Source organism: Cherax quadricarinatus, chromosome 53 (genome assembly GCF_038502225.1).
Source record: "Cherax quadricarinatus isolate ZL_2023a chromosome 53, ASM3850222v1, whole genome shotgun sequence".
Lineage (NCBI taxonomy): Eukaryota > Metazoa > Arthropoda > Malacostraca > Decapoda > Parastacidae > Cherax > Cherax quadricarinatus.
In genome coordinates this window covers 9,702,904-9,717,954 of record NC_091344.1, presented here as the reverse complement: position 1 = coordinate 9,717,954, position 15,051 = coordinate 9,702,904, and the positions used below count along the sequence as shown (strand labels likewise).

At 38.6% G+C, this 15,051-nt stretch overlaps 1 protein-coding gene across 2 annotated transcripts; it reads left to right on the top strand.

The window, feature by feature from the left end:
• Positions 1–28: 28 nt before the first annotated feature.
• Positions 29–14,780, top strand: LOC128692240 (uncharacterized). 2 transcript variants are annotated; one of them, XM_070096295.1, is made up of 12 exons: positions 29–448; positions 2,404–2,633; positions 3,403–3,452; positions 3,889–3,944; positions 5,382–5,614; positions 7,505–7,677; positions 8,124–8,271; positions 9,365–9,455; positions 11,252–11,428; positions 12,261–12,388; positions 13,057–13,162; positions 13,462–14,780. In XM_070096295.1, exons 2-12 carry the CDS (start codon positions 2,553–2,555, stop codon positions 13,560–13,562), a joined length of 1,344 nt encoding a protein of 447 aa, XP_069952396.1. In that variant the 5' UTR covers positions 29–448; positions 2,404–2,552; the 3' UTR covers positions 13,563–14,780. The 2 variants fall into 2 exon arrangements, with proteins under 2 accessions (XP_069952396.1, XP_069952395.1); XM_070096294.1 differs by having other exon boundaries at positions 13,054–13,162.
• Positions 14,781–15,051: the final 271 nt, after the last annotated feature.

The window sequence follows — 15,051 nt, the reverse complement described above, 5'->3', positions numbered from 1 at the left end:
CGACACGCACATGCGCACAGCCAGACACGGGTGTGGTGGTTGGGAATGAGACAGGCGAGATATAGCCAGCATTTTGATCGTTGTTTATTCAGTGCCTTACTAGGAAATCATGACATATCGCGTAGATATTTGAAGGGTAAAGTACGTAACTTCCCTCAGTGGATGAATCTGTTCCTCGCGGGTCGTCACGAGTGAAGTATGGAGTCGGGGTTAAAGTTGTGTGTGTATGTGTGCGCCGGTATTATGGACGGATCTCCTCGCGTCTAGAGGTTTTAAAAAGGTCAGAGCACTGTGAACTGACCTAGTCAGGTCATGAAGCAACGTTAAACGGGGTCATAGCACAAAAAATTGACCCACTCAGGTCCTGAAGTAATTTTAAACGAGGTCACAGCACTGTGGATTGACTCATCATAACCTGAAGTAACGTTAAACACTCAAAAATAATGTGGTAAGTCAATACAGACATTTGTTGTACTTTATATTTTATACTTGTACTTAAGCCATGGGATAGACATACAATAAATATATTGAGATAAGTTAGCCAAATGTTTATGTGAATGATTTTGTGATGTACTGGGAGAATCAATATGTATATATAAATAAATAAATAAATAAATATATATATATATATATATATATATATATATATATATATATATATATATATATATATATATATATATATATATATATATATATATATTATATAATTCTGGGCACGCGGCCCACCGCAGGGGAGCTGGACGAAGTATTCGAGATGTAGCTCTGAGTTACCTATGTTGTTTTACTTTCTGTTGTATTTTTGTGAATGTTTGGCCAAGATATATATATATGTATATATATATATATATATATATATATATATATATATATATATATATATATATATATATATATATATATATATATCAAGGAACAATGATAATGTGAATAGTCGCGAAAGCGATTGGAATTTCACTATTCTTTCACAGTGGTTGTTTTGCACATTATATATATATATATATATATATATATATATATATATATATATATATATATATATATATTGTTCCGAATAGGTAAAATTCGTTAATTAGCAAGAACTCATTTAAAATTAAGTCCTTACTAAAGTTTTCTCTTATACGTTGAAAAATATTATTTTTCATTTATGTTAATGTAAAAATTAATAACTTTGTACCAAAAGAAACTAGGAAACTTACCTACCCTTATTATAACAAGCGCAATTTGTTTACACTAATTAAATTAAATATATTATAGATAAGTTTACAATAATTTAATAATAAACAAACACATTAGGTTCAGAATGATTTTTGCGAAAATACTGCATGCACAATTTTTCGCTTACCTTATTCGCCAAGAAGAGCGTTGCTATTTAAGCGGGCTTTAGCCCGCCTCATGGTGAGCGATAATTCCACGACACTCTAACCCACGGAACCATGTAATCCTACAAAAATCACGCACCCAGCAGAGCTAGATGTTGTACCGTGATCTGAGGACATGCGATGGTGTGGGTGCTTCAGAACTAATTTCATCCTCCTCCCCGTTTGGTATACTAGCCTCCATGAGGAGTATTTTCGCTCACCATGAGGCGGGCTAAAACAACACGGGTTCGAATCCTCGGCTAGTCGCAGTGTTGTTATTGATTAAAAGCCACATGTTCGTGGTTACAATACTATATATACTGCTCGTGGAGGCTAGTACACTAAACGGGGAGGAGGAAGAAATTAGCTCTGAAGCACCCACACCATCATATGTCCTTGGATCACAGTACAACACCTAGCTCTGTTGGATGCGTGATTTTTGTAGGATTGTATGGTCCCTTGGGTTAGAGTGCCGTGGAATTTTCGCTCACCATGAGACGGGTTAAAATAACACAGGTTCGAATCCTCGGCTAGTCGCAGTGTTGTTATTGATATGTGTGTGTGTGTGTGTGTGTGTGTACTCACCTAATTCACCTAATTGTGGTTGCAGGGGTCGAGACTCAGCTTCTGGCCCCGCCTCTTCACTGATCGCTACTAGGTCCTCTCTCTCTGCTTCCTGAGCTTTGTCATACCTCGTCTTAAAGCTATGTATGATTTCTGCCTCCACTACATCACTTGCTAGGCTGTTCCACTTCCTGACGACTCTATGACTGAAGAAATACTTCCTAACATCCCTGTGACTCGTCTGAGTCTTCAGCTTCCAATTGTGACCCCTTGTTTCTGTGTCCCCTCTCTGGAACATCCTGTCTCTGTCCACCTTATCTATTCCAAGCAGTATTTTGTATGTCGTTATCCTCAACCTTTCTTCGTAGGACATTACGCAGAGCTCCGGAACTAGCCTTGTTGCAAACCTTTGTACTTTATGTATGTGTGTGTGTGTGTTGAGTTGCCAGTTGTAATAGCACTTCCTGATTTTCCAAAGAGCACAAACAACCCTGCACAAGAAGTATCAGCCCTAGCAGCGTCAACATCGCCAGAATCATCAGCTGCATCAGCTGCACCTACATCACCAGCTGCGTCAACAGCACTAGCGGCACCAACGACAGCAGTAGCATCAGCATCCAACGGAATATGGCAGGGTGGAGCGGGGTCAACGTAGCTACCATCACAGAAGAGGACGTTATTGGGGAGGAAATAGGTGAAGATGGCATGGTGAGTCCATAACAATGTTCACCTCACCTATTGTACATTTTCCGCTGTTATCTTGCTATTTAGGATTTCCCAGTTTTGTAAACATTATTGTATATTTATTGGAGAGTAGTGTAAAGCGGTCTACATAATGGTACAGGCGGTTGTAATCAGGTTTGGTACGAGAAACGGGAGGGTACCTCCAATTACTTGGATCGAGAGATCTTCATTGAAGAGTTAAAGCATCATGGTGATCGAACCCGGGTCCTGCCGGGTCTGAAGCAGTGTAACGCCTTGTTTACACAATGTTACCAGGGCATCTAGGTACTTGGGGAACCATGTAACTGGCTGGACGACTGACCGGCTGTAATCTCGACGCTCTTTTCTTGCTTCCTGTCAGCAACTGCTGATGATGCAACTCCTTCCGATTTATCCATAACCAGAATTCTCTGTCTTTTATAATATTTAAGAGAACTTTCATTCAAAAATTTCTCTTTAATAACGTCAGCACTAACGTTGTCTGTTTCTTTTTTATTTTTTCATTGGACACAATTTAAATAAGGCGAGAAAAAATTATCGTAAATTAGTATTTACTAAGATCTCGAGTAAAAAAATCTTGGCGCACACACACACACACACACACACACACAAACACATATATATATATATGAATATTCCATTGCCCTTCCAGGTATACTCCAGGTATACCACCCCATTTTTTCATTCTTTTTTCCATATATTGTAGCCAGTTATGCATCATACATTTATAATTATTAAAAATAATCACTTTCAGGTGGAGATGATAGCTACAGTACTGGACACAGTCAAGACGGAGGACAATGGGTGAGGTGCATTGAAGCGTTTACCATACTTTTAATGGTACATAGAGTTGTCGTGATTTTAAAGCAGAATTTGTGAGCTTAGCTTATACACTATCTATCTTTGTTTAACAAGCTCTTTTTGCAATTGATTATTGCAGTATCTGAACGAAAGTCAGCCTGAAAACTAAATATTATATTGCATTCATATTAAAATTTACTAACTTAATTTAGGCTGACGTAAGATGCGAGAAACCATGCCGATTTTTTTTTTTTAAAGCCGTTCAGCATTTTTAATTGACTCAGCCTACAGAGTATATACATAGTAAATATATGTGTGTGCATGCGTGTAAGTGTATACGTGTGTGCGTTCGTGTGCGAGTGTGTAATTAAAATCAAAATTACAATTAATACAGCAAACATCCTGCATCATAAAGTGGACCTAATTTTCCGTATTTCAGTGATATGTCACCAGTGGGCAGCGACACCCCGGGCGAGGATGAGGGAAGAATGGAACGTGAGTATGCAATCTGGCACTCTATGGGTAGACGAGGCACTTTACTTAGTAGATCACAACACTCTATACAGAGATAAGACTTCACTCAGTGGAAAGTGGCACTCTGTGAGATGGGGACATTACTTAGTTGAACATGGTACTCTGACCCTTAGAACATCTCACGTTGTCACTCTTAGTTGACGTCTCTCTCCACATACACATGCCATAGTACTACTCTTGTGTTTTAATAGTGCAGGATGTCTGAAATATTGTTTTATTAGTGCAAGATATCTGAAAGATTGTTTTAATAGAGCAAGATGATCTGAAACATTGCATTAATGGTATAGGATGATCTGAAACATTACTTTAATGGTGCAGGATGATCTGAAACATTTAGTGGTGAAGGATGGTCTGGTACATTTAGAGGTGCAGGATGGTCTGAAACATGGTCTTAATGGTCTTAATGATATGAAACATTGTCTTAATGGTGCAGGATAGCCTAAAATATTGTCTTCAGTTTCCTCTACGTACTGTGGGTTAACTGTGAAATGTTGCAGTCACAGAATTTTAACTTTTACTTATATTTTCTCTTTAAAATAATGCTGAATCTCATATAATCTTTTGAATCCTCTTTATTTTAACCTAAAATATGTACAATAGAATAATGTCTTTCTTAAACATTTCCTTTAACTTTACATATTTAATAAAATTGGAATTATTATTATTATTATTATTATTATTATTATTATTATTATTAATGAGGAAGTTCAAAAGCAGTAGGGGTCATGCAGCGCTTAGGGGAATTAGAGACAATCAGGTTCGATCCAAGGAAGGGAAGGATAGCTTCAATTCTATAGAGCTAGAGCCCTTCACTAGCATCTACTCAGCCACTGCTTCCCTTGAGGATTTTAAAGATTACCATCTACTTGAAATTAACCACCTTTACAGTCACTCAACCATAGGTCGATTGCTGACAATATGAACAGCTTTTCAGATATTCCTTTGTGTTCCAGTGGCAGGTTAGGCTTTGGGTGCCTTTTGATGTAGTACTAAGTAATTCCACCTTCCGTGTCACTGGTTCACTTATAGTCTGGAGTGTTAACTCAGTGCATTTTCAAGATTATGTTTCCTTCCGGCCAGGAATTTCATCCAGGGACTTCGGTGATGAGAGCCGTGACTCTCACCACTGAACTATGGCAGTCGATGTGTTTCATCACTATAGATCGAATACCACTGGATACTACTCCATCCTCCCCACGTTCACTGCTCCTGGGAAGCACTAACTTATACCACCATAGGTTCACTGCTCCTGGGAAGCACTAACTTATCCCACCATAGGTTCACTGCTCCTGGGAAGCACTAACTTATCCCACCATAGGTTCACTGCTCCTGGGAAGCACTAACATCTCTCCACTTCTCCCAACCTGTGGAGCTTGCTAATTCACTCCATCTTCACAGGTCAGGCATCGCTTGAGCGTCCAAGCAGCTTGGTTGAGAAGGAGGATGTGGACACCTCCGATAACAGCTCCATCCTGAAATCCATCACCTTCGAGAGTGAGAGCAACACTTTTCCCAAGATCGGGAAACCCCGCACATCGTCCACTTCGTCGAGGAGGTCGTTATCTCCCTCTCCTCCTTCCCCAGTCAAGAAACCCGTCCCCAGACGCGGAAGCAGATCTATTGGACTTACGGTTAGTCAAGCTAATAATAATACTAATAATCTTCATTTCTACAAGTACATGTACAAGGTATACAGACCTAGTAGACATCAATGACATAATATATAGAAAGCCCCTTCGTTTTGCAGAGCATTTCGGACAAATTAGGTTAATTTTGTCTCCCAGGATGCGACCCACACAAGTCGACTAATACCCAGGTACCTATTTTACTGATAGGTGAACATAGACAGCAGGTGTCCTAAGGAAACACGTCCTAATGTTTCCACCCTTACTGGGATCGAACCACGGACCTCAGTGTGTGAGCTGAGTGCACTAACAATCTATAGCTTCGGTCGTTGCTCCTTTCTAAGGAACGGGCCTTGGTGCAGGTGTAGAGTTTTTGATCAATAAAGCTTGAGATAAAAGTTGATTACCTTCCATTCCATAAACGTTGTAATGCCCCTTTGCTTTTAGCGCTTTCCCATTAATGTAATGATAAGATTAGTATTGCATTGTACTTCATGAAACATTAAGTCTGAGTGGGTTATTCAGAGTAAGAGAAGATGGAGGCTCGATCCTCCGTCTCGACTGCATCGAATAGTATTAAAATAAAATTCACAATGAACCTACAAATCAGAAATAATAAACGATATTTAGTTCCGTCTGACCATTATCGAGTCGCGACTTGATAAAGTTATTCGGGTTTCATTTATAATTCATTAATTAGTAGCACTACGACTTTTTTCTGCTGAATAATTACATTCCTAAGTCAATGACTAAAGGCTTAAAGTTGTAAATTAATAAGTGCTTCGATCAAATGATATGATTCATGTTACATTAAGTTCAGCTTTCTTTATTCAACCTCTCAAGACTTCTGTGTATCTTGTAAGACTTCTCTTATATTCTGAAGTGTGTAGATAAATGGTTCAAAGAACCGACAAGTTGATAAATTAGACACATGTGCAACATTTGGGTATCATTATTGTGGAAACGTTTAGCTACACTGTGGCTTCATCAGTCCAGTACGAAGAAGAATGGTGAAGATCAAAAGGAGTTTGACGTTATCAGTCCGTCAGAGTGGAGCCGCTGTAATTATTCCATCAATCTTGAAAAGACTGATGGACCGAAAACAGTTTTGTTTTGCCTCTTCCAGTCCTCTTAGCCCAGGGACTGCTTTCCAGGATAGCTCTGGGCTTTTTCCACTTTAAATGGGTGTTTTTCAATGAAGTATAGTTACCATCATCTTCCTTAGATTGAACCTGGTTGCTTCCCACTTTCCAGGCACTCACTCCTAATGGTTTAACTCTTCCTCATAAATACATAGAATATGAAAGTATTCCTGCTTCTGAACCCACGTGATTTGTGAAGGGCCTGTCCAGTATGGGCCAACAGGCTTGTTTCAGTGTTCCTCCTTTATGTTATGTTCTTAAGTGTGCTTAATGTCTCTTGACTGAGAGCCTCATTTCCTTCAGTTGTTTATGTATCTACCCCTGTGCAGAGACACCACCCACTGCTACCTAAGAAAATCCAACCCTTAATATTAAAGTATCCTCTTGTATTAGTGATTCGCGCTTGGCCATATCCTATTATTCTGCGGTGTTCTTCACAGCAGAATAATAGGATATGGCCAGGGACTGATGGCTGGGGGAGTGATTATCTCATCTTTTGTACATAAGTCTACAGTCTTCACATTATGTCCTTGTAATGTATTGATAAAGCCACTGGTTGGCAAAGCGTCTACAAATAAAAATATCCAGATGTTGCATATGTGTATAATTCTTCACAAATATTCCGTTTCGGTCCGACTGAAACGTCGTCATAAGCTTCTTTCTATGTGAGGGTTATCTGTGTATTGTTCCAGTCACAGTATTGAATCTTTTTGTTCTTTATGGCTAATATTCCTCCATTCCCCAATGGTCGCAGCTGAACCTCTCTGACAAGTTCGTCACAGAACTGACGCTACACGACCCTTGTGTCGGGGCGGTGAAGGGTACTGCCATTTCCCTGGGTGTCTTCTTGGCTACAGACCAGGTGATGGGTGACCACTTCATCTACAAGGTGTCTCCAGTTTCCCCACTTGCCGTTCTCAAGTTTAAGTAAGTAGGAGATGAGTGTGGATGAGCAGGGTAGGACAAGAGGTGGGTAAGAGTTTTTTTTTTTTTTTAGGAAAGGAAGGTAGGTATAATATATATAATTTCGAAACGTTTCGCCTACCCAGTAGGCTTCTTCAGTCGAGTACCGAAAAGTTTGTAGAAGCAGTAGAGATGTGAAGACGATGTAATCAGTCCATCATCCTTGAAGACGTAGTTTTGAGGTGGTCAGTCCCTCAGCTTGGAGAAGAACATTTTTTCCATAGTCTGAAACAATGTGAAATTGAAGTGACAATATAGGCAAGAAAATTACCTACTTTTCTTTCTCAGTATTTAATTACAACCCTTGTCCAACTGTACCTTGGCCTAATTTTGATTCTTAATTATTTTTCAAAACAATGTAATTCTACCAATATTAACACAATTCCTAAATTTTTTTTTTTATCTGACAGGCCTCAGGACAGACTACTGAAGATCAATGATATCAGCCTGGCTGGCTGGTCCCATAACTGCTTGCTTGACTATGTGAGGAACCTGCCTTTCACTTGCGTCCCTGCTCACCTCACCTCCGATGCTGTGATCGACATACAAATCGTAATGGTGAGAAAGGATAAAAATCGCACTATCGTGGCTGGAACAATTCACAACTTACAGACAATGGGTAACTGGGTAACAAGCCAACAGGTGGGTATAAGGACACGATATGCGGAACAAGCCATTACAAAGCCTTGAAAATTTTAGTATTTGGCGAAACATTGTCTTAAATAATGCTGTTCTGACACATGTGCAACATATGGTTATCTTTATTGTAGACGTCTTGCCATCCAGTGGCTTTATCAAAACTGATTCTATTAATACATTAAAGATACCCAGATGTTGCAAATGTGTCTTAACTTTCATCTTGTCGGTATTGTATACCTTTATACGTGTCTTTATACCCTCTAGCCTGCGAGTGCTATCAAGAACTTTAGATAATGTTTAAGGTTCATCTTGTACCATTATCAGATCTTGACGCCATTATGATCTCTGACGAAGTGAAAGACCATCTAACATTTTCTCACTAAATTGTTGTTGATTTGTGACTTCCTGGGGATAAGAATTTTATGATCGACTAGGATAAATGTTAGAATGTGAGGGAGGGAAGGGATAAATTTGGTATTGGTGAGGAAGAGTGGAAGGAATGGACTAAAGAAGAGAGAAAAATAGAGACGAAAAGTGGAAGAAAAAAAAGAAAGATGAATAAGAAAAAGTCAAAGAAATGAAGGAAGAAATGCAGTAGAGAGGTGAACAGATAAAGAAGATGTAAGGGAAAATTATTAAGAACTGAAAGAGAGACAGGAAATGAAAGCAGAAAGGAATGATCAGATGAAGTGAATTGACAAAATTGTTAGACAAAGAAGAGACTTAGAATAACGGAGCAATGTTGAGAGGAAGAGGGAACGTGACTGAGTTTATAAGAAGACAAAAGGAGGAAGGAGAAAGATTAACGTGAGAGATAGAGAGATAAATCAGAATGAAGAAAAAAAGGAGATGGGTGAGGAATGATGGACTGGTGGTGTATAGAGATGGGCGGCATAAACCACGATATGGGCTGATGAGGGTAACCCAATAAAGTCAATTAATGTGATTTATCTACAATGGATTTCAATAGCATTACAGAGCTGTTTATATCTCTTGGCGTTATATTTTGCAGGAAGTACGACGATCTGTAAAGAATGTTCGATCAGGAGATGAGGCTCCTGTGAGCAAGCGGCTTGACTTCAATTTAAGGCTAAAAAGAAAACGTGAGTAGTTTAGTTTAGAAATCCATAATATTTATTGTAACGTTTTCTTTGGTAGCAAATGAAGTATCTATAGAAAATGAAAAATATTCAGGGTAGACCATGTAAAAAGCAACTTGATTCATGAACACACTCGACTTTGTTGTAGATAAGGTCTTTGTGAATTCATACGCTCTAGGGACTCATTTGGTGACCATTTTTTTTACATTTCCAGGACCAGTATAGCCCTTGTGGCTTAGCGCTTCTTTTTGATTATAATAATAATAATAATTCAGGACCAGTACTTAGCATAGTCACTAGAGTGACAACCTTTGAAATTCTTGACCTCGGTTCGATTTCTTCCTTGAGGCCTGGCTCTCGCTTCACACGGTGAGGGTCCGGGTTCGATTCTCAGCTAGGGCAGAAACATTGGGCGTGTTTCCTTACACCAGTTGTCTATGCTCACCCATCAGCAAAGTGGGTACCTGGGTGTTAGTTGACTGGTGTGGGTTGCATCCCTAAAATTGACCTAATTTGAGGGAAATGCTCTGCATATCAAGCGGCTTTCTATGCAGCAGTATGTCACTGATGTCAACTAGGCCTGTATACCTTGTACACGTACTTGTAGAAATAAAGATACGTATTATTATTATTATTGTGAGTAGCTGTCCCTGTGCTATACCATTTAGCAATGAGGGCTCTACTAGGATGCTTTTACAACATCACTGGGCCTGCTGTTCCCATGAACTACGGTTCGATTCACCGTTCATTCTTCTGTTTATTCACTGACAGTCGTTCATCATGACTTATGGGTTTGTAGATTATATGGCTTTAAGGGGCATGATAAGAGATGTAAAATGAAAATTGTGAGGGTAAGGGACAGGACAGAAGTTTTAAAGTTGATACGACCATATATATATATATATATATATATATATATATATATATATATATATATATATATATATATATATATATGCAAAGCAACTACTGTGAAAGAATAGTGAAATTCCAAGCGCTTTCGTGACTTCTCACAATACATCAAAGGAAGCCATATAAAGGGTCGAGACCACACCTCACCATCACGTTCCACAATAAAGAAACACCTGACGCGCGACACCCGACTCTAGTGTCGTCACCACGACATATATATATATATATATATATATATATATATATATATATATATATATATATATATATATAAACACTGATCTCTGGTTGAAGGAGACTCGAACCTACGAACCTTGGAACAAGGTACGCAGTGCTATACCATTCTCACCACACTGGACCAATACCTTGGCGTCCAGCTTGCGCTAGACTTTGATCCAAGGCAGCCAGCTTCTCCCTGAAAACTGGCTGCCTTGGATCAAAGTCTAGCGCAAGCTGAACGCGAAGGTATTGGTCCAGTGTGGTGAGAATGGTATAGCACTGCGTACCTTGTTCCAAGGTTCCTAGGTTCGAGTCTCCTTCAGCCAGAGATCAGTGTTTGTGTATATTCCGCCTGCTCTTGTGAATTCCTTTACACACACACACACACACACACACACACACACACACACACACACACACACACACACACACACACATATATATATATATATATATATATATATATATATATATATATATATATATATATATATATATATATATATATATATCTTGATGCTAATTGGATATCTGCTATAGATTTCAAGAAAATTCTTCGAGTGATATTTTTTTGCCAACATCTGGTGTAGCCTTTAACTTTTCTATAATCTCGTATATATTAACAGTGCCTGTAACCTAAAAACTTCGAACTCATTCATGGATTACAGGAGCCACGGTGACGTGGGTACAGGAGAGAGAGACGAAGGTACAATACAGAGAAACACAAGCAAGAAAACTGAAACTTAAGGGAGACACACCTCTCTACCTTACCACCTCCTTTCACCCTGACACCACCATTACTAAACTCAGTGTGGGCGTCCAGGAGGAGAACTCCGAGAGTGCAGGTTAGTGGGGGATTATGTGTGAAGAATTGGAACATTTCTCATTGTTCTTGAAGAAATGAAACCCTTTAAATCCCTATTACGGAAATGGAATACTTAACAGCGGCTTTATTTTTTCAGAACACTTTGCATCTGCTACACACGACTAGATGTAGTCTCTAACGACTCATAAAAAATGAATCTTTACATTACCAGAAAGTACCTAATATTAGTTTTAAAATTCTGGGAATGCCTTCTTTTCAAATTAAAAAAAAAGTTCTGAGTTAGAGCTATTATTTAATGTGAATGGAGAAACTATTCACCGTAGTTAAGTAAAGTATAGTGAAAGAAAAGATAAACAGTTTATTTTATTATTATAGAAACGTTTCCCTCAAGGTTGTTTAATCGGGTTTAAAGATTATCGACTACACGAGGGTCATTAAACCGCATATAATTTGTCCATTACCAGTCAAGGATACTTTAATACTTATAATAAGGATTATAGTTTATGTAACCTTTTCGTTTGTAAGTTAGTTGGTTGCTTTATTGGGTTTAAAGCCTATTGACTGGAGGAAGATAATTTAAGCTGCATGTAATCTGATTACGAAAAGTCAAGAAAACTTTAACTCTTAAAATAGGTATGAAACTCTTAAGGTATTATACTGTGAAGAGCTCAATAATACTGGTTCTTTCGTTTATCAAATGGCAATTATTGTGTCATTTATTTTAACACCATTGTGAAATTATCAAAAAATGTATCAGTATTCATTTTTAGACGTTTTCTAATTATTTTAAAAGTTATTAATATTGCTTAAAAATATTACTTAAGTTTCATAAAAATGCCTTGTGTTTGCAGTAAGCTTCCATATGCACTCGTTCGACATGGTGCCATCTCTCGGGGAAGGAGTTGAGGTAGTGGTGCTGGAGGCTGCTGCTAGCGAAGTCTACCTCCACGCTGTCTCGAACACCCAGCTAGCTCTTATGGTAAGTAGAATCCTAACTACGAGTATATAGAGCAAGCCAGCAATTGCTGTCTTGCTCTATGTACTGTGTTAGGTACTATCAATTGCATTGATAGTACCTAACACAGATATGCCAACTGCTGCTTAATCACTGAACGCTTCGTCGCCTGTCAATATGCTGTGTTAGGAAACGAGAAATGAATCATCTCTTAACAGCCCGTGTCAAGAGACGAAAAATGACATTTGTCAAAAGCTCGTGTCAGGAGACGAGAAATGACATCACTTGTCAAAAACCTGTGTCAGGAATCGAAAAAAAATGACATCACTTGTTAAAAGCCCGTGTCAAGAGCCGATAAATGATATCACCTGTCAAAAGGGCTTTTCGTCAGGAGACGAAAATAACATAAGTATCGTATCTGTTTTGCAAATACACGTTAATTACTGTGATTCTCTTAAATTATGAAAATTCAGTTGCCTATTGGTCAACAATGTGTTGAATTAGAAGAAAATTTCTTCTCCAATGCCGTGCTCCGCTATTTGCTTTATCAACATTAAACTAACTTGTAAGAGATCAGGCCGTGATTAGCGGACACAGGACTGAGCCTCAACCTCTCCTTGCACTGAATGACCCCAAAGAGGATTAGCACCACATAAAAGTCTCATGTTATCTCTCTCTCTCCTCCCCAGCAGGGCGTGACGTCAGACGTGAAGCGGCTCACCCAAGCTGATGTGAGATTCTTCTTCCTCGAGAGTGTCGCTGGCAGCAGCCTTTTCACTCTCAAGAGTTTTCACACAGGTGAGGCTCTCTGCGTCTCCTCTACACTGTGTCTAGAGCAGCGCTAGACACATGCTGTCCACTGCTACACCAACTGAAGATCCAAAAGATTTCTGCGTATACTTTGCAGACAAATCAGATTTGATACAACGACGAATATAAATACCAGAAATTAGCATCAGGAGCCCTTCAAAGGCATTCCATCACCATTCTTGAAGGGAGGGGGGGAAACGATATAGAGATAGAAATGCATCATTATTTTTTTTATCATTTCTGGCTGATGTTTATTAACCTTTCGCATTGTTGCATTGCTCCTGCAGGTGGCTTCGTGTCTGCAACACCAGATGGAGTCTCGCTGGTGGAGAAGAGAGACGGTATCAATTTACCCGAGAACACGCTGTTTGAGGTTCTGCCGGTCTAGCCTTAGAAACATTCTTGTTGATGAGGTCACCTCTGTGCCCTGGTTCAGAAGTCTAAACGCTGGAGGCTCATCATCTGTATTATGCGGGAAGAGTGGCTGAGAGGGTAGAGTTTCTGTTGTACTAGTAGCGAATGGAGTATCAAGTCTATTTCATTCCTTGCACTAAATGACCCACATGAGTTTAGCCCTTTATGTAAATCTAATAATAATAAGTATTATTATTATTATTATTATTATTATTATTATTATTATTATTATAATATTTAAGGGAAGCTCTGAACCCACAGGGGGCCACGCAGCGCCGGTAAAATGAGAGATACTCAGGTTCAATCCAAGGAACTGGAGGATAGGGCCACTTCCTTGGATTAAGAGCCCCTCACCTGTATCACGGACCCTTCCTTGAGGAATCGAATATGTGGTAATGAGTATATAAGCACATAATGTTTAGTAGTAATCGCGCTATCTATTGTCTTTTTGGGGAAGCTAAAAGCTATTTTGAAGGTTGATATATATATATATATATATATATATATATATATATATATATATATATATATATATATATATATATATATATATATATATATATATATATATATATATATATATGGAAAAGATATTCACTACTTTCTTATAATTAAAAAATCCGTGTTGTGTCAAACTATTATTGTTACATTTTATAGGGAAAGCGCAAACCCGTATGGGAGGTAATCAGGTTCGATTCAAGGAAGGGGAGGTTAGTTCCAGTTGTTTGGATCATGATCACTTCAAGAACATCGAGGAATATTTTGTGTAACTATAGAAACAGAGACAGGGGAAAAATCACTATTAAAACTATTCGCTTTAAAGGTTAAAATAAACGAAATAAATATCTAGATTTTTTAAGAAATCCTACTCAGTTTTTTACCTGTCTTGTGCAAAGGGGAGGACTAATTTTTTTATTAAACCACACTGCCAAATGAATATTTGCTTGTAATCATTAACTGACAAACAATCCAGCCTGAAAGGATCACAGTGAATGCTCAAACCCGATGCAGTAACCAAGTTTGCGTTAGAAATGTATATCCCAGCAATGAGTTTAACTGGGAATTCCTAATTAAGCTCACTGTCACATTCTTGTACCATTCTAGGTCTTTCATATTGCAATCACATCATCAGGAGCTTGCAGAGTTCCAGAAATGAGTGAGAAATCTCAGCAGATTCGTTCCGAGAGACGCTTGCTAAGACTGAGGGTGGGAGGAGAGGCGGGAAGCATACAGTGCCCCGGCACACTAGTGCATAGTGTCAGACCAACTGAACATTATAGGAATAGAGGATAACCAGCCCACAAGCAAAGATGTTAGAGTGGTTAACTGTACGTATCGTAACTGATTTTTTTATAGAATATATTCAACAGGATCACACTGAAGATACAATATGCTATTTACAAAATAAAAGAGGATTGGAACGGAATTTATTCGCTCAAGAGAGAATTTAAAAGCCTCGTCTT